The sequence below is a fragment of the Pteronotus mesoamericanus genome, unplaced genomic scaffold, assembly GCF_021234165.1.
Source record: "Pteronotus mesoamericanus isolate MK-2021 breed Mesoamerican mustached bat unplaced genomic scaffold, CSHL_Meso_final contig_221, whole genome shotgun sequence".
In the NCBI taxonomy this organism is placed as follows: Eukaryota; Metazoa; Chordata; class Mammalia; order Chiroptera; family Mormoopidae; genus Pteronotus; species Pteronotus mesoamericanus.
Window position 1 is genome coordinate 12,165,608 of NW_026555092.1, and position 20,078 is coordinate 12,185,685.

At 34.9% G+C, this 20,078-nt stretch overlaps 1 protein-coding gene across 1 annotated transcript in view; it reads left to right on the plus strand.

Moving 5' to 3' along the window:
• Positions 1-20,078, plus strand: part of LOC129069307 (protein argonaute-3) — a 94,862-nt gene that overhangs the window by 64,719 nt on the left and 10,065 nt on the right. The window contains exons 6-13 of the mRNA XM_054571965.1: positions 327-461; positions 5,266-5,353; positions 5,473-5,620; positions 5,996-6,115; positions 9,658-9,780; positions 10,080-10,213; positions 13,596-13,780; positions 18,670-18,829. Of these exons, the coding sequence (XP_054427940.1) occupies positions 327-461; positions 5,266-5,353; positions 5,473-5,620; positions 5,996-6,115; positions 9,658-9,780; positions 10,080-10,213; positions 13,596-13,780; positions 18,670-18,829 (1,093 nt within the window). The remainder of the gene's footprint in view (positions 1-326; positions 462-5,265; positions 5,354-5,472; positions 5,621-5,995; positions 6,116-9,657; positions 9,781-10,079; positions 10,214-13,595; positions 13,781-18,669; positions 18,830-20,078) is intronic.

Consider the following 20,078-nt stretch of genomic DNA (forward strand, 5'->3'; position numbering starts at 1 on the left):
CTCAGGCTTTCTTTGTCCCTGTACAGGCCTTGTCTCATACCCAGGACACTTCTCTGTACAAGTAGTAGAGAATGCAATGATTTAATTACCATGGTGAAATAGATAGATTATAAGAACTGTAGTGTTTAGCTTTTCTGTTCTTGTGCTTGTCTTGCAGTTAAACAGATAAATTTAAACTGCTTAATTTTGAAAATATTTTTATACATATGTAAGTATACATAAAGGATAATTTTAACTCTATAATTAGTTCATTATCATGGAGCCTGATATCATTTCTGAATTTTTAAGGAAACATTAATTTGTACTATTTGTGTTTTTCTTCTTAGTTTCTGCCACTGCCTTCTACAAAGCACAACCTGTAATTCAGTTCATGTGTGAAGTTCTTGACATTCATAATATTGATGAGCAACCAAGATCTCTGACTGATTCTCATCGGGTAAAATTCACCAAAGAGATAAAAGGTGAATTAGCATTTGGAGCAACTTACTTATAAAATTCATGAGTATAACAAACTTTTATTGAAAAAATTTTTAATTAAAATCTAGTCATGTAGCATTACCAGTAAAATAAGGATCAGTGATAAAATATGCAATAAGTTCATTACCATAACATCTCAGGTAGCGTTTAAATGAAATAGGTACCAAGTAATGGAATTAATATTAATACCAGCTAATTTTTTGTTAATACTTTTCCATACTAACTGAAGGTATTAAGAGCATCTCACAGGGAAATGCTGCTATAATACCATTAAATGTAGAAAGCTTATTTCGGAAGCATTGTTACTTCAGAACTATAATCATCCTTTGAACATATTCTAATATACTGACATACCTCTGAGATGATAGCAGAATATTTTATTCCTTTTAAAATTTATGGATGTGGGACTAGCTGTTTCTAGAGTTGGAACTTAGTTATTTCATATATATTATACAGTTGATCATTATATCTTGCCTTTTTTAGTGAATAGCTAACATTTGTACAGTGGTGTTGCATCATGTATGTGTTTTACTAATATAAATTCACCTCTCTAAATGGTCTTCCAAAAAAAGGAAATAGTTTTAATAGTGTTCTAATGTGTATAGTTTGTATATATTTGCTCTTTATATGTATGTACATTTCTATATATATTTAAATATACATATACAGTTTTATATGCAAACCCACATACACTGATTCTGTCAGCAGTTTAAAGGATTTTACAAGAGCAATTTTGATTCAGAGTAGCTGAATACATCCTGCTTGTTCCAGTAATCATTCTTTGCCATTTAGTAACCAGGAAAGAAGTAATCATTGTAATAAAACATTACAAGGAAAATCCTTATAACTTTGAAAATAAGCATCCATTTATCTCAAGTAATCAAAGTATCAAAATAAGAAAATGTTATATAATACTCTATTGCAATTAAACCATTATCCTTTCATAATCTATTAATTGCATAGTTAGTATGTTGGGAGGTAGTGCATTACACAGCATTAATATGTGATTATCTAAATGCAGTGGTTTTCAGTGGAGTAACTGCTTAATTACCATCTCTGATATCATGAAATCATTTACATTATCTTATGGTAACTATGCAGTCAACTCATAGCACCACATTTTCACAGAAAATACAAGATTTACAGAACAAGGATTCAACTGCTGCCCAAAGAGCATGGATTCGATCTTAACTTCAGCTGCTCAGGGGCCTAAAGAAATGACTAGAAAGCATTATAAAGTTGATGTTATAGTGAAGGTAAAGCCAAGTTTATGGTTAAATATTTGATTTATTAAAGACTTTTTTTGGATTTGGAGAGGAACCTGGGCAGAGAATTATGTAGTTCATTTTTTAAACTTTCAACTTTTTGCTAACTCTTGGATTTTGGTCTTATCCTTAGGAACCTATGACCTTAGGTTCAGGGTAGAAAAATCTGAGTTGGATCTAATTAACAAACTAATGATTTTTTTCTCCACGCAAACTGAAGAAAGCTTTTTTTTTTTTTAAAGGGATCTTTAAAATGTATCATGTATTCCTACCGCAATAAATCAAAAAAATGAAAGTTATATGTTCTGTGCTATATATTTGGGTTTAATTTTTGGCTGGTTTGAGGAATTTGATGAAAATTTAAATAGTGATTCAAGTGTGCTATACGAAGTGTGAATACAATTCCTTAGTATATTCATTTGGTTCCATGTGAACTTTCTCCTATTAGGGTGATTTCTGTAAGCAGTAATTCATCATAGTTAAACAGCAGAAATATTGGGGGAAGTGTATGGTAAAAGTAACATACGTATATAAGAATACCAATTTTTTTAAAGATTTTATTTATTTATTTTTAGAGAAAGGGGAAGGGAAGGAGAAAGAGAGGGAGTGAAACATCAGTGTGTGGTTGCCTCTCACACACCCCCCTCCTGGGGACCTGGCCCGCAACCCCAGCACGAGCCCTGACTGGGAATCGAACTGGCGACCTTTTGGTTTGCAGGCCCACGCTCAATCCACTGAGCTATACCAGCCAGGGTCCAATTTATTTTTTGTAAAAACTTACAGTAGGCTTGTGGAACTTTATTAATAAATTGTTTAATTTAAGGGGAAGACTTAAGAACAATTGCTAAGTTGTGTAAGGTAACAGAAATTTGTTATAAATTTTCTATCTTTTCCCCTAAACATAATACTTGATAATATTTTATTTTCTAGTCTTCTTAATAATATAGAGGCATAGATGTGAAATTCTAGTTTTATAAAAAGTTAATTATTAAAAAATTATTTCTAGCCCTGGCTGGTGTGGTTCAGTGGACTGAGTGCCATCCTGTGAACCCAAAAGTTGCTGGTTCGATTCCCAGTCAAGGCACATGCCTGGGTTGGGGGCCAGGTCCCCAGTAGGGGGCATGCAAGAGGCAACTAATCAATGTATTTCTTGGACATCATTGTTTCTCTCCCTCTCTTTCTTCCTTCCCTTCTCTCTAAAAATAAATAAAATCCTTTTTAAAAAATTATTTCTCACTGATTCAATAGAGTACTCAAGAAAAACCTGTACCAAACTGGTAAAGTAACAGTGTGTTCATTTAACATTAATTTTTGCTGATAGAAGGAAATACTACTATGAGTAAACTTTATATTTGATTCTATAGTTAGTAATTAGATAGGAAAATAAGTTATACTATAGAAGGGTTTCCCAACCTTGGCAGTGTTGACATTTGAGCTGGATAATTTTTTATTGTAGTCAGAGGTGGGAGTTAGTGCTGCCCTGTGCGTTGTAGGATATTTAGCAAGATCTCTGGATCTAAGTATTCCTAAACCTAGCATCCACCAGATGCCAACAGCACCCCCAGTTGTGACAATCAAAAATGTCTGTAAAGTACAGCATATAAAATATAGTCTATAATATTGTAATAACTATGGTGCCAGGTTGGTACTTGAAACATCAGGGGTGATCGCTTTTTAAGTAATATGATTGTCTAACCACTATGCTATACACCTGAAACCAAAACAAAATAATATTGAATGTATACTGTAATTGAAAAATAAAATTTTTTTTAAAGTCTCCAAACATTACCAAATGTTCCCTGGAGGGCAAAATTGCCTCTGTTTAAGAACCACTTCACTCTGGGAATCACAGATATAAAAGGGAAATAATACAAAAGTAACTATAACTAGCTGGGAACTAAAAGTTGTCCTCCATCTACCCCTTTTTAGATTTTCCACCTTTGGAGTGTAGGCCATAGAAGTGGAGTTGTTTATCTGTGAGCAGGAGCCAGTGTATCTGTTTAAATCTTCTCTAGGTAGCTCTAAAACCACTGGCCTAAACACTAGCCACTAGCTATTTCAGTTTAAGCTAGTTAGAATTAAATCGAATTTTCAGTTTCTCAGTTACACGCATTTCTAGTGATTACCATATTAGCACAGAGATAGAAAACTTGTATTTCATCATCTCAGAAAACTGTTGGGCAGGACTGCTTAAGAAAATCCATCCCGAAGAATTTCAGCCAATGATTTAAAAGTCCATTGCTTTACTTTCTAAAACAGGCCTGGGATCCTCCAACTCCTAAAGCAGCGATTTTCAACCAGTATGCTACAACCAGTTTTTAAAACATGCAATCCCTGATTATTTAGTCAAGGGCATAGACCTCTTTTCCCCTAGATTGTCAATAAAAAATGATGACAACCAACACAATAATAATTATCTGGTGTGAATGCCCTATCTTGAACCATAAATATATAGGTCCTATAATAATAGAGTTGCATCTTATTGGCCACGTCACAAAATAGTTGCATCTAATTGGTTAATTCTTAGTACCAGAAAACCTTACATACAAGTATAAGGCGCCTCATTTTTTTAAAAAAATCACATTGGAGCAAAAGGATAAGTAATTACTTTTTTTTTTTTGGTACCCCTTTTTTAATCAAAATTATACCCTTTTTTTTTTTTTTGTCAGATTGACAAAAAAATATTAATTTTTTGGTGTGCTGTAGAATTTTAGTTACTAGCTTATGTGTGCCATGAGATGGAAAAAAGGTTGAAAATCACTGCATTAGAGTCCACAGATGGGCTAAAAGGATCCAGGGACATATAAAATTATATGTTAAATTATGTGCCTTTTTTGAGTGTATTGCTTTCATCAGATTCTCAAAGGAATCAATCATTCCACAATAAAGTAGGGATCGCCTGATCCAGGAATTATTTTGGTTGCATTTGATTTCTTATAGTCAGTAGTAAAGGCTGTGTCACTATATTATACTTCAACAAAATTGTCACTCTACTTAAGTTAAAAAGGCCAGGATTTTTTTTTTCTTCCCTGCTTTAAAAAGCTGTGAAGGACTTCCTTCTTGAATTTTATGAAATTCTGATCTTCACTCAGTATGTGATGACTGGGCTATTCAAATGTCACATACTCTGAAGGTTATAGAATATCCTGAGAATTATTGTACTCCTTTCATTCCTCCTTCCTTTTCCCAGCATAAATACTGGAATTTATTATAAACAAGGTTTTTTCAAAATTGATGGAGAACTTTGTCCCTTGATCTACAGGCTTTGCAAATTCTATGATACTATTTTTTTTAATATGTAGAGTTAGACATGATAGGGAGAATGTTTGGAGTTAGGTCTATTTTGATTGTAACCATTATTTGCAATGCTTTCTATAAAATCCTTTGTTAGTATCACATTGCCTATATCACAGTTTTTCTGTTTAGAATTTATTTGAGTTTTTGTAGTAATGAATAGGCTCTTTAGATATAAATATTTTTCATGTCACTGTTCTGTAACCTCAGTTTTTCTTGTTTGGAACAGGTCTGAAGGTTGAAGTGACTCATTGTGGAACAATGAGACGGAAATACCGTGTTTGTAATGTAACAAGAAGGCCTGCCAGTCACCAAACGTAAGAAAAGCTGGTGTTTGTCAGCAAAGATGATGTGAGGCAGCTTGCTTTAGTCAGCAGATTGAGAGTTTTGCTGGCTCATAATGAGATGAGTTATTAATGTGTACTTTTTTTTCCAGCTTCCCTTTACAGTTAGAAAATGGCCAGACTGTGGAGAGAACAGTAGCACAGTATTTCAGAGAAAAGTATACTCTGCAGCTGAAGTACCCACATCTTCCCTGTCTGCAAGTGGGGCAGGAACAGAAACATACGTATCTGCCACTAGAAGTAATGTGTTTGGGCTTCTTATTAATATTCTCTTATTCATCTTTCTGTTGTGGCCCTTTATGGCCTGTAAATTTATACTCACATTTATTTTGGAGTTTTGGTTTTAAGTTTTATTCTAAATTTTCGGTAATATAATAGTATGGAAAACGTTTATCCACAATCTTGCCACTCTGAATGTAACCACTCTTAGCATTTTGGTACACTTCTTTTCAGCCTTTTTATTTTACCTGTTATACTGTAAAGCAGTGTTGTTGACTTTTTTTATTTAATATGATATTAAAAAGCAGTTTAATAAAGTAGATTTTAAAATTTATTTTCATATGTAACTAGCACTGAGTTTGAAAAGATATATACATCTAAATTTTTTATTTATAGGTTTGTAATATTGTGGCAGGACAACGATGTATCAAGAAGCTAACGGACAATCAGACTTCCACTATGATCAAAGCAACAGCACGATCTGCACCAGATAGACAAGATGAAATTAGCAGATTGGTTAGTACTTAACCCTAGTCATGGGAATTAAAAATGTATTAAGGTGGCACTGATCTGTGTGGCTCATCTGGTTGAGCATCACCCTGTAAAGCGAAAGGTTACCAGTTCTATTCTTGTCAGGACACATGCCTGGGTTGCAAGTTCAGTCCCCTAGTCAGGGAGTGTACAAGGGGGAACCAGTTGATGTTTCTCTCTCACATCAGTGTTTCTCTTCCTCTCTTCCTCCCTCCTTTCCCCTCTCTCTGAAGTAATAAATTAGTTAAGTAAATAAGTAAGTAACATGCACACACGCAGTGCTCACACCTCAGTACTCATAGGCTTCAGAATTCATCAGACCTGGTACTTGCTGCATTTTGACAACAAAAAATGTTTCAGCACTTGGTGCTCAAGCGTTGCGCTTGCTAGCAATTGTATGAGTCACAAAACCAGCCCCGCAAGAGAAAATGCTTCAATTGTTGCCTGCTTGCCACTCATGGGAACAAATTAACAGCAAGTACTGAAGTACCACTGTGTATGTGTGTGTATATACATGTATATAGTAGGGTGAGCTACTGAAGAACTATGTCCTTATCAGCTCATACCTTATTGCCATTTCATGAGCTATCAGAAATAAAAGGAATCAGCTCTGACTGGTGTGGCTCAGTGGATTGAGTGCCAGCCTGCAAACCAAAGGGTAACTGGTTTGATTCCCAGTCTAGGGCACATATCTGGGTTGCAGGCCAGGTCCCCAGAAGGGGGTGAGCAAGAGGCAACGACACATTGACCCCTTCCTCCCTTCCCCTCTCTAAAACTAAATAAAATTTTTTAAAAAAAGAAGTAAAAAGAATTATGGAAGTAAGTAATGTGTTCTGGGGGTAAAGCTTAGTGGGTTCTATGAGAAGAGTTAGAGCCTTCTAATTTAATCCCAAACTAGTTAAGCAGAGAACAGATTCTCTCAAGAACTAATGTTTCAATTTAGTGAACTGAAACTTCATTGCTTTCCACCTAAAAGAGGAAGGAAAAAAGGAAGAAAAGTAAAAGTATTATGACTAGTGATAGTAAAAATTTTAACAGCATAGAAGCACTTAGCTCCCAGTATCAGGATGGCAACTACAAGATGAATAAAGAAATATAAAACAGCTCTAACCATACAGGGCAGCAATTTTCAACCAATGTGCCGTGGCAGGCGCACTGGTGTGCTGCAAGAATATTTAAAACATGCAATATGTGACTCTTTACTCAGGTGCACTGAACTCTTTTCCCTTAAGATTGCCCAAAAAAAAAAAAAAATGGACAACAGCCAACACAACAATAGTTGTCCAGTGTGAATGAATCAAAATTATACCTATTTTTTGGTCAGATTGGCAAAAAATACAGCATATTTTGGTGTGCCACAGAATTAGTTCATATGTGCCAGGAGATGAAAAAAGGTTGAAGATACAGGCTTTCTAAGCTCTCTCATTGTTCTAAATGGAGAGGAAGAAGAAGTTATCAATACCACTTTATAAAACTGATGTGATAAGGCAAAATGAAAAATAAAAGGCACCTGGATTTTTTGTTCTTTAATATCATTTATATTGCCCAAGTGAGGAGAAGAAAGTCTGGAAATACGAATATTACCTAAAACAGTTTAAAAACACTTTCAGAAGCAGTCTTAAAGATTGTTGAAAAACGGTTTCAGGGCTCTTTCATTTTGTAAGCCAATTACAGAAGAAAGAATTTTTCCTTATAGTTTTATAAGGAGTGAATAAAAGGTGTTACACCCTGTATTTAATTAGGAAAATACAGGGTGATTCTCATGGATCTTTCTCTGATCTGCTATGACAAGATTTTAAAAACTTTAAAGAGACTAGAACCTCTCACTATCTCTATAAAATCTCAATAACTACTTCCAACTTATTACAGCTTTTCTGTTCATGGAGATAATGTTGTACAGTGGCTAAAAAGTGCTGGCTTTGGAATCTAACAGCTCTGGATTCAAACTCTAGCTTGTCCACTTACTATTATTAATAATGTATTATTAAAATTAAAGCCTCTGGAAGGCTAGTACAGTGATTGAAAGTAGAAAATCTAGAATCAGAATATACATGGTTTCAGATTCTATGTCACTCGTTTAACTATATGGTTTTAGGCCAGTTATTTCACTTTACTAAGCTTTAGTTTCCACCTCTGTAAAATAAAGATTATAAAAGAGCTATGTTTGTAAATACAAGACTACTGTGAAAATTAATTATTAAACATTTAGTCCCTAGCACACCGTGTATCAAGTCTTGGTAAATAGAAGTTGTTATTCTGTATAATCTTACTATGGAAATATATTAAAACACATAAGAAATGAATGGAGTTTAAGCTTGAAGAAAAGATGTACCAGTGACTGGCTTGTGAACAAAATAAGCTAAGGAATAAAACGGAAACAAAGGCATTAGATACATGGAACAGACTAAAGGCTGTTGGAGGGACAGGGGGAGAGGGGATTGGAAGGAAGAAGGTAAAGAGATCAGACAGAGAACATACATGCCTGACCCATGGACACTGGGCTGATGGCCTGAGGGAGAGGGGGGCAGACGCAGGGCGGGAGTGGTAAAGGGGCGGAGGGGGGGTGACTGCAATAGCATGAACAGTAAACAATAAAGAGAAAAATAATAATAGCATAAAAAATAAAATAAAAATAAAAATAGCATAAAAAGAAAAAAGATGCATCAGTGCCTAATTTAGAAAACAACTTTCCCTGCTTGTTGTAGGTAGATTCTTTTTACATATTTAGATCATACAGCTTTTTTAATGGATTGTTTCTCAAAGACTTGAACATTACCCTCTCCTAGTAACCTTATTTGCCCTTTACTCTGAAACCAAGTAAGTATATTTTGAAAAACTGTTAATATATAGCATGCTATAAACATGAATTACACATTAAGAGCCAGGTCTATATTGAATTATGATAAATTCTTTATATGTATGGATAAAATATGTGAAAATTATAATCTGTGTTTTGTACTGGCTTTCTTATCTGTCTCAAATGTATCCCATTAAGTAAATTTTGCAACATGGCACTTTATCTGAAAATACTGAAGTAAATTTTATATAAATTATGAACCAAGTAACTGTGTGGGGGAAGCCATAGTAATTAGGGGAAAAATAATTATCAATAGTTGCTATTAAACTATGTAATTTTAATAGTATATATCTCGATCTTCTAATCAGAGGTTCTTAACCTTACTTAGGCTAGGTATTTCTCTGGCAATCTTAGACCACCCTCCCCAAAGTATATTAGTTTTATCATATAAAATTACCATTTTCATGGGTTGTAGTTACTTGAAATTTCTATTATTCCACCTAATACATTTAAATTTTCTGTAAGTTACCAGGAGGTTCCCAGACTTCCTGCAGTCTGTTAATAACCTGTGGTCCTGGGTTAAGATTCTCTTCTCTGTGGTTTAGGACACCATTAACTAGACCTATTGTAAAACATTGTTGACACAGTGAAAGAAAAAACCAGAGTTCTAATAAGTAAAGCAGGACATTTGGGGAAATTTTGAAAGTAACTACTGACTTTCTGTTGTTAGGTAAGAAGTGCAAATTATGAAACAGATCCATTTGTTCAGGAGTTTCAATTTAAAGTTCGAGATGAAATGGCCCATGTAACCGGACGCGTACTTCCAGCTCCTATGCTCCAGTATGGAGGACGGGTAAAACCTCTTGATAGTTTTTAATTATAAACATACAGTTTCTATGTATGGAAGAAGGGCATTCCTAGCTAAGTGTGGAATTTAGAAAATGTTTTATTGTTGTAGTATTTTTTTGTTTCAAGGTGTCTTTGCTTGAGTTTAATAGAATGTTTTTCTATGATGAAAATATTACTAATATTGACTTAGAATAACCTATTCCATGTAGAATATCAGAGAGAGAGAGAGAGAGATGTGCTTATTGAAATAAACTGTGTTAAGTGTTCTTTTTTGCCATATTTCTCTTTCTTCTTTTTCTGCAGAATCGGACAGTAGCAACACCAAGCCATGGAGTATGGGACATGAGAGGAAAACAGTTCCACACAGGAGTTGAAATAAAAATGTGGGCTATAGCTTGTTTTGCCACACAGAGGCAGTGCAGAGAAGAAATATTGAAGTAAGTTTTGTCATTTGTTTGACTTTGGAACCTTTTTGTGTTTAAATTTTGTATTTCCGTTTTAAATTACTCAGCTAATGTTCTAACCAATGTTGCCTCAGTATGAGGTATAATCACTGAGCCTTTAAAAAGGCTTTTTCTCAATATGTTGATGAAGATTCCTAAATTTGTTAGTCATAGTAAAGTCACTGATATTCTTCTGGCATCTGTGGCATAGCAGGAGCATCATTGACTTTTGGTAGCAAAAAAATGAAAAATGCCACTCCCTAGCTTTTTTACTGTGGATAATTCTTTTTTATTTTTTTTAAAGATTTTATTTATTTATTTTTAGAGAGAGAGGAAGAGAGGGAGAGAAATATCAATATTTTGTTGTCTCTCATGCACCCCTCACTGGGGGCCTGACTGGGAATCAAACCCATGGCCTTTGGTTCACAGGACGGCACTCAATCCACTGAGCCACACCAACCAGGGTATTACTGTGGATAATTTTTTAATCTCATCATTCTTAAGTTTTCACCTTTTTAGAGTAGAGATAATAGTACCTATCTGTTGGGTAAAGATTAAATGAGATTCTTATTTCTTATTTGAGTTCCTTGAAAGAGTGGCTAACTCCTCATTCCCACTTCCTTGCTTTCCAAAATTTGGCCTCCATCTCCAACATTTTCCTTCTTCCCTCAACATGTAAGTGCTCAACAATCTCCTATGTAAATTTAAAAGAAACAAACAAAAGATCTGCAGTTTTCAGATACTTAACTTACTCTCCCAGGCTCTCAAGGCTTCCAAATCTTACTGCTCTGCTGAAACTGGTTTCTGGAAGATCTCCAGTGTCTTGTTAGTTCTAGTAGTCTCTTCTCAGCCATTATTTTTTTTCAAAATTTGTGCAGCATTAGGTACAGTTGGCTCTCTTCTTGGCATTCTCTCCATTCATGCCTTCCTGGTTGCTTTTTATTACGTTGGCTTCTCCTCTGAGTCCTCTCCTTTGGGACTCTGCGGACATTGGGCCTTTGACAATCTCAGGGGCTTCTGCTGTCACTCTTGTTTGAGGAGTCATGCTCTTGTGACTGCCCCCACTCCAAAACTTTTAGGCTTCTCTTTGACAAAGAATAACATTAAAAATCAATGTGACATTTAAAATCATTCATCTCCCTCTTAAGTGATTTCTTGATTTTCACATATTTTGGGACAGAAAACTGAAGCACTATACTCCCTGTATCTTCCTGGCATTCTTTTTCCCTTTCCACACATGCTTCTTCTTACTGTCTCTGCTCATCTAAATACTACTCAGTCTTCTGTGATTTGTGATGCTGAAAGTAATCTCTCTTAACTCTAAACATACTAATTTATTAACACCCTCTTTATTTGCACATGTCACTTTCTGTATAAAATAGAATTATGTTATAATTGTGTAAATTTCTTACTTCCTCTATAGAATCTAATTTTCTTAAGAAAATGATTATTATCTATTTTAAATCTCTACTAAGTGCCAGCCAGGTCCCTCCCTGGTTGGAGGCATGCAAGAGGCAACCAATATCTGTTTCTCTCTACACATCAATGTTTTTCTCTCTCTCTCCCTCCCTCCCTTCCCCTCTTTCTAAAAATAAATGAATAAAATTTTTTTTAAAATCTCTACTAATAGATCCTATAAAGTATGCCCATAATGAATAGTTGTTAAGTGATGTAGAGACCAAGTTATACAAATCATTTCAGAATCTACCTTGTTTCCTTTTATGAGAAATAAATTTTTTTATTTAATTCTGTTCACTTCTTTTTATTAGGTCCAAATCTCTAAATGTATGCTTTAAGATTTACTTATTATTTTTTTCTCAAGTTTTTATCCCGCTGCTTTCAAGTGAAATGTCATAAGGGTAGCTTAACTACAATGCTGCAATTATCTTACTTGACCTTACTTGACCCAGAGACCAAAGAAAAACCCTCCAATTATTTTTCAAGCTTAGAGTTATTCTTTTCATTCTACATTTGTTATTCATGGCTTGATAGAAGTCTCATAATCATTGGGCTTATGGCTCTTTTCAGGCTGACTGAAAATATGCACCTTTATGCTTCTTGAATTAAACACAAATAAGAAAAAAGAGAAGGGATTTTACACATTTTATATCTGTCCTAATGGAACTGGAGTGTTTTTGATCAAAAATGATTCAGATCCTTGATGTAGGACCTTATTTTTTTTTGTTGTTGTTTTTTCATTGAGTGGATTAATTTATTTTTTATTGTATTTTTTCCATTATCATTTATCCCCACATACCCTCTTCCACCTCCATGCATCCCCTTCACCCAAGACCTAACTTGTTTTAAAAACAAGTTATTGTTAAACCTTGACATCATTACTCATTTATCCTAGGCTAAACGCAGACTTTTGTTTAAATATGAAGTTATTAGTCTTTTGTTATTTTTTTCAGTATAGATAAAATGACATTAAAAATGTAGCCCTGGCTGGTGTGGCTCAGTGGATTGAGCACTGGCCTGTGAACCAAAGAGTCACCGGTTCGATTCCCAGTCAGGGCACATGCCTGGGTTACAGGCCAGATCCCCAGTAGGGGGTATGCATGAGGCAACCACACTTTGATGTTTCTCTTCATCTCTTTCTCCCTCCCTTTCCTTCTCTCTAAAAATAAAAATAAATATTTAAAAAAATGCCATCTGCCTAATTTGTTTTTAAATGTTGGTTTCTTTTCTTTTCTTTTCTTTTTAATATTTTCTGAGGGCACACTCTTTCCTGAGATCTTAATTTGAGAAAGGTAATACTGTGGAAGGAAGTCCTGGACCAGGTCAGAATTCTGACTGCCATTTGACCTTGGCCAAATACTTAATGTCTCTGAAACTGTTTCCTGATCTACAAAATGGAAATAATACCTGACCTACCACTTTCTTATGAACCTTGTCAGGATCTCATTAGAAAATATGTAATAGCTTAAATTTATTGAGTGCTTACCATGTCTTGGGCACTGTACTAAGTGCTTTGCATGTATTATCACACTTAATCTGCACACCAACCCTATCCTTAAAGTAATCATTTTACAGATCAGAGAAACTGAAAAAAATCACCTAAAATTTCATAGATAGTAACAGACCTAGGATTAGAACCTTTCAGGCAAACTCTAGAGCTGAGCTCTTAACCAGCACACTCTATTACTAATGCCCTTTGTAAACTACCAAAATGCCACATAACTGTATAGTAGTATTAATGTTAATTTGCAAAATAGATTACTGACCCACATTGTCCTTAACTTCAAGGGCCTGGTGACCTCTTCATTTATGGAACATTTTAACCTTTGCTTCATTCTCCATTCCCTTCCCAAACTCTCTATGACAACTTTGTAGGTATTGACTAGGCAAAGGTTTTATTTTTAGTGATTTCTTCTAGGGGTTTCACAGACCAGCTGCGGAAGATTTCCAAGGATGCAGGGATGCCCATCCAGGGCCAGCCTTGCTTCTGCAAATATGCGCAGGGGGCAGACAGCGTGGAGCCCATGTTCCGGCACCTCAAGAACACCTACTCTGGGCTGCAGCTCATCATCGTCATCCTGCCAGGGAAGACGCCAGTGTATGGTAAGGATATCTTAAGATTGCATTTTTCCTCAAGTATATGATACTCCTTTTAAAATTATGCTAAAACATATCCTAAAACTTTCAAAAATTAAAACATTTTTTAGCTTATAGTGTTTAAAACCATGTATTGTTAACTCCAAAAAGACAAATCAGTAGGACAAACTAAATGGTCTACAAAGACATGTAGACATGTACTTACAGACATGTTCAAGATTTTTATGTCTTCTTGGAGAATTGACCCTTTTATCACTATGTAATATCCCTCTTTCTCCCTGATAATTCTTCCAGTTCTGAAGTTTGCCTGTGTGAAACTAATACAGCTATTCCAGTTTTCTTTTCATTGTGTTAGCGTGCTATACGTTCCTGTCTTGCTCTATTTTTAATATATCCTTATATTTGAACATTTCTTTTTTTTTAAGCCTGAGGATATGTTTATTGATTTTAGAGAGAGAGGATGGAAGGGGGAGAGGGAGAAAGAGAGAGAAACATCAGTGCGAGAGAGAAACATGGTTCGGTTACCTCCCATACATGCCCCAACCAGGGCTGAACCTGAAACTTAGGCATGTGCCCTAACCCGGGATCAAACCTACAACCTTTTGGCATATGGGATGGTGCTCCAACCGGCTGAGCCACCCTGCCAGGGCTTAATGAGTCCTCATATTTAAAGTCAGCTTTTTGAAGGCAATACACAGTTGGTTCGTAATCTGACCTTCCCCTTTTACTGCCTTTTCTGGTTTTAATTGAGCATTTTTAATTATTTCATTTCCTCTCTTAGCATATCATATCAATTATACCTGTTTTATTTTATTTTTATATTGACTTGAGAAAGAGACCAATTTGCTGCTCCACCCATTTATGCATTCATTGGTTGATTGTTGTATGTGCCATGAGCAGGGATTGCGCTTGCAATCTTGGTGGATCAGGGCAACATTCCAACCAGCTGAGCTACCTCGCCATGGCCAATTATAGCTGTTTGAAAAAAATTTCTTTAGTGGTTGCCCTGGAGTTTGCAGTATACACTTACAATTAATCTAAGTCCTCTTTCAAATAATTTTATACCACTTCACAGATAGTGTAGATACCTTATAACGAAGTATTCCTGATTCCTCCCTCCTGTCCCTTAAAACATTGCTGTTACTCATTTCACCTACCCATAAGCTATAATCACCCAATACATTGTTACTATTGTTATTTTAAATAGTTACCTATTCAATTAGGAATAAAAATGTAAAAGAGTTTATTTTAATTTTACTTCCTCTTCTCTGACCTATATAATTTTCTTTGTCTCTAAAAAACTTCTATCCTTCTGGTAAGGCAAATCTACTGCCAACATATTCCCTTAGTTTTTATTTCTCTGAGAAAGTATTTCTCCTTCATTCTTCTAAAAACTGGTTTAATGTGTATTTATAAATCAAATTACGACTCGCATAGTTTCAAGTGTTAAAGCTTTCTGGAATTCTTTTTTAAAAAACAGTCCTTTCATAGCCTTTATCCCATTTGTCTTTCTGATAGAAAGACTCATCATTTGCCACTTCTTTTTTATTTAATTTTTTGTTCCTGAGTGCAGCTACCTGTATTTCAACTGTTTATATAGTTTTGCCCTCTTTTGCCTGAGCCCTAGGATCTCCGTGTTTGTCGCACATTAGCAGAGGCGTTGGCCTTCTTAAGTCAGTCACTTGGTGTCAGGCTTTAATCACAGTTTTCATTCCTTCTGATGTGCTATTTTCAGGGGGGAATTCTTGGGTTAACTTTTTTAAACAAGTTGTGTGCATGGGTGGTAAAATATACATAACATAAAATTTACCACTTTAACTATTTATAACTATACAATTCAGTGGCTTTAAGTGTATATACATTGTTATGAATCACCACTTATCCATTATCCATTTCCATCACCACTACTCATTTCCAGAACTTTTTTATAATCCCAAACAAAAACTTGGTACCCATTAAACAATAATTTCCAATTCCCCCTCCCACCAACCCCTGGTAGCCTCTGTTCTACTTTTCTGTCTCTATGAATTTACCTATTCTAGGTAACTCATATAGTACAATCATACAATATTTGTCCATTTGTTTCTGGTTTATTTCACTTAGCATAATGTCATCAAGGTTTATCCACATTGTTGCATGTGTCAGAATTTTATTCTCTCTGTGGAATAATATATATGGCATAAAATTTACCATTTTAACAAGTGTACAGTTTAGTAGCATTAAGTATATTCACATTCTTGTACAACCATCACCACCATCACCTCCAGAACTTTTCATCATCCCTAACTGAGACTCTGTACCAATTAAACAATAGCTTCCCATTCCTCCCTCTTCTTAGGCAACTACCATTCTTTCCATCTCTGCATTTGACTATTCTAGTTTCCCATGTTACTATTATTATTGTATGATAGATGAATCATACAATGTTTGTGACTGGTTTCTTTCATTTAGCATAATGTCATCAAGGTTTATACATATCATAGTATGTGTCAGAATTTTTTTTCTTTTTAAAGCTGAATAATAATACATTGCATGTGTGTACTGCATTTTGTTTATCTCTTCATCCATCAGTGGACACTTGGATTACTCCCAACATTGGGCTTTTGTGAATAATACTGCTTTGAATGTGAATATGCAGCTATTTGTTCCAGTCCTCTTACTTCTTTTGGGTGTATTCCCAGAATTGAAATTGCTGCATCATATGGTAATTCTATGTCTAGTGTTTTTAGCAGTTGCCATACTGTTTTCCTCAGCAGCTGCACCGTTTTGCATTCCTGCCAGCAATGCACAAAGGTTTCTATTTCTCCACATCTTCACCAACACTTATTTTCCTTTTCTTTTTTTTATAAGTCATCCTAATGGGTGTAAAGTAGTATCTCATTGTGTTTTTGGTTTGCATTTCCCTAATGATAGTGATGTAGAGCATCTTTTCATGTGCTAGTTGGCCTCTTCAAAGAAAAGACTATTCCAGTCCTTTGGCCACTTTTTAATGGATTATTTATTTTGTTCTTGTTGAGTTATGGGGGTTTTACTGTTTAATTGTTCCTACTAGTTACTAGCTTCATCAGCTTCTGCTTGTAATAAGCTTACCTTGGCTCTGATTATCTGTATTCACCTGTCCTGGGATGGTAGTTTGTTCTGTGACCTCAGGTCTCTGATACATCTAAGAAAAGTCATTGATTTTTCGGTTTGTGTAGATTTTGCCTTGTGAGGACAGGAGCGATGACTTGTAAGCCTTTTTACATATTGGAGCTATAACCAGCATCCAGGGTCTTTTTAAAATATGAATCTGATTGTATCTCCTTTCCTATCACCCCCACTTTAATCACTTTTAATTATGCAATTGATAAAATTAATATGTAAGTGAATCTTCTAAGGATCTGCATACTCAAATCCATGACTTTCTGCCTCTTCAGAATTCATCTCACTTTATACTTTTTTGCCCTCACAGAAATTCTTTGTTCATCCCCTTCCTTCTACCTGTATTGCTTCTCATAACCCACTTTCCACCTTTCACCAAGCAAATACACACTCTTGTGAATTTAAGCTCAAATGTCCCTTCCTTGGGAAAAGTTTTGCCTAACCTCCTTTACAAGGTCTAATTCTTTCACTTGTATTGTCTTATAGCACCTTGTACCTCTACTTTATGTTGCTTTCAAAGCAACATTTGTAATGTTAAATTTGAGTTGTAATTAATGCCATTTCTTTGACTATAAGCTTTGTAAAGACAGCAACAGTTTCTCTGTTAACTCACTATTGTATATCCAGCACCTCGCACAATACTAACATGTATTATGTGCATGTTAAATATTAGTTGAATGAATGAATAAATCTTTAAGGAGGGCAATTTGTCAGTATCTATAAAAATGTATAAATATATATATATACACCTTTGACCCCTCAATTCTACTTGTAGAAATTTATTCTGAAGCTATAGTTATACAACCAAACAAAAAAAATATACAAGGATATTATTCATAGCATCATTTGAAATAATGAGAGCTGGAACAAGCTAAAAAGTCAGTGTATGACTGGTTAGATACCTTATGGCATTTAAAAACAGGATAACTATAAGAACATATGGTATTATTAAGTGAAAATGGCAAGTTACAAAACAATGTATAGTATGTTCTCAATTTTTATTTTAAAATGCTTTCTATGTATTTTATATATAGGAAGTTATATATACTGAATTGTTTATGGTAATTATAATAGCAGAGAAGGGGAAATAAACAAGGGCTTTTTATTCTTTCCACTGTAATACCGCTGTATTTTTAAATTGAAGGTTGGAGAACAGGATTATAACTGCATTAAAATCATATAAATGAGAAAATTCTTGGAAGAGAGTACAGTAAAATGCTAACAAGGGTTTATATATCATTTTTTTCTTTATGCTTTTTCAGTCATTGTGGTTCTAGTTTTTTTTAAGATTTTACTTATTTTTTAGAGAGGGAAAGGGAGGGAGAAAGAAAGGGAAAGAAACTTCGATGTTTGAGAGAAACATAGATTGTCACCTCTCAAATGCCCGCGCAGCTGGGGACCTGGCCCATAACCCAGGCAAGTGTTCTGACTGGGAACTGAACAAGCAACCTTTGATTCCCAGCTGGTCCTCAATCCACTGAGCTATGCCTGTCAGGCATATAGTTCTTTTATGCTGGTAAAAATAAACATTCTTAGACAAAGAAAAAAACAATTGGGAAAATTATCAATAAATACTTAAGCTGATCTTCAAAGCAGTATACATTAAATTTTAACAGCATTGTTTTAGTATTGATGTAATGTTTGCTACCTTGTAATACAGCGATGTATTTCAAGGGGAGAAACACAGAAGCTATTTAATTCTCAGTAAAGTTCAACCTTTTTTCTAACTAGAGATATCTGCATTTTTTCCATAGCGGAGGTGAAACGTGTAGGAGATACACTTTTGGGTATGGCTACACAGTGTGTTCAAGTCAAGAATGTAATAAAAACATCCCCTCAAACTCTATCAAACCTGTGCCTAAAGATAAATGTTAAACTCGGAGGGATCAATAATATTCTTGTACCTCATCAGAGGTAAGTTAAGTTATTCACTTAATAAAATGTTCATTACTTTTTAATATTTTAATTTTTCTATATATTGCCACATCTAAGATCTGCTTAAGAAACAACTTTGATGATTCCTGCCATGGGAGATAAGTAGATATTTTGGCAAAAAATTAAAAGAGTTTGGATTGGCAAGATTAAGAGATTTCGTTGTGAAAATCCCCTCCCACCTCCATTTTCATTTAGTATGCAAAATACTTCTTGCCTAGCTAGAAAGTATTGAGAGCTTTATTTATTTCTTACTGGATAACCTAGCTTGAAGAATTTGTTCATTATTTGATAGTCATCTTCATGTTATGTAGAGTCTGGGGGAACAGAGAGGACATGTCAGTTCAGTAGATCAGTTAAGTAAACCATGTCAATCCTTGCTGCAGTCCACGGGACGACAGATGTTACTGTTGGAGCATCATGTCTAAGAGCCATTAGGAAGTATGAGACAGAATGAGCTAGAAACAGGAGGGGAAGAGGCTATTGTCTGGGGAATTGAACAGCAGGTTTCCTTTTCATAGTTGAAGCAAGCAGGGCTTTAAAATGTTAAATATCTTGACCATTATGTACACAAACAAGCATTACAATAAGGATATATGTTTAACATAAAAGGTCTTTTTTTCCTGGTTTTCCATGCTGCCTCTACTCCCTATCCCTATTAAATATGAGATGAAATTCATAAATGAAATGAATATAGAATTTTATCAACAGTCCCAAGAACTAAGAAATAATCATTTGAATCTCAAAAGATTACAGTTTCAGAAATAAAGTGAACTACTTTAGGATGGTAACTACATGTTACTCAGATTTATACTTTTGGCCATGGGAGGGGGAGTAGTAACCCTTTCTGTATATAGTTTAATGATTTTTTTTCTCCTTAAGAGATTTACATAAGCTAAAAATGTAAGTAGATTCAAAGAGATTAATACAAATTGGTGAATTAATATGAAGAAGTTTACATTTTATGCCTATTATGAAGAACACTGCCAGCAGTTGCCTTTTGCAACCACCATCACCATGACTTAAGGCAGAGAACTGCTCCAAATAAGGCATTGAATAGACCCGCTGTGACAGCTTTTCCTTCATTGACCAGGGGGGATTCATGAATTAAGAGAATAAAGCTGTCAGTATTCCAGGCCTATGAAGCTGTCCGTATAGAATCTCCTCTGTGCTGTGTCAGCAACTTGCAGTTGTGTTACAATAGCATGAAACAGATGAATGGATAATGAAA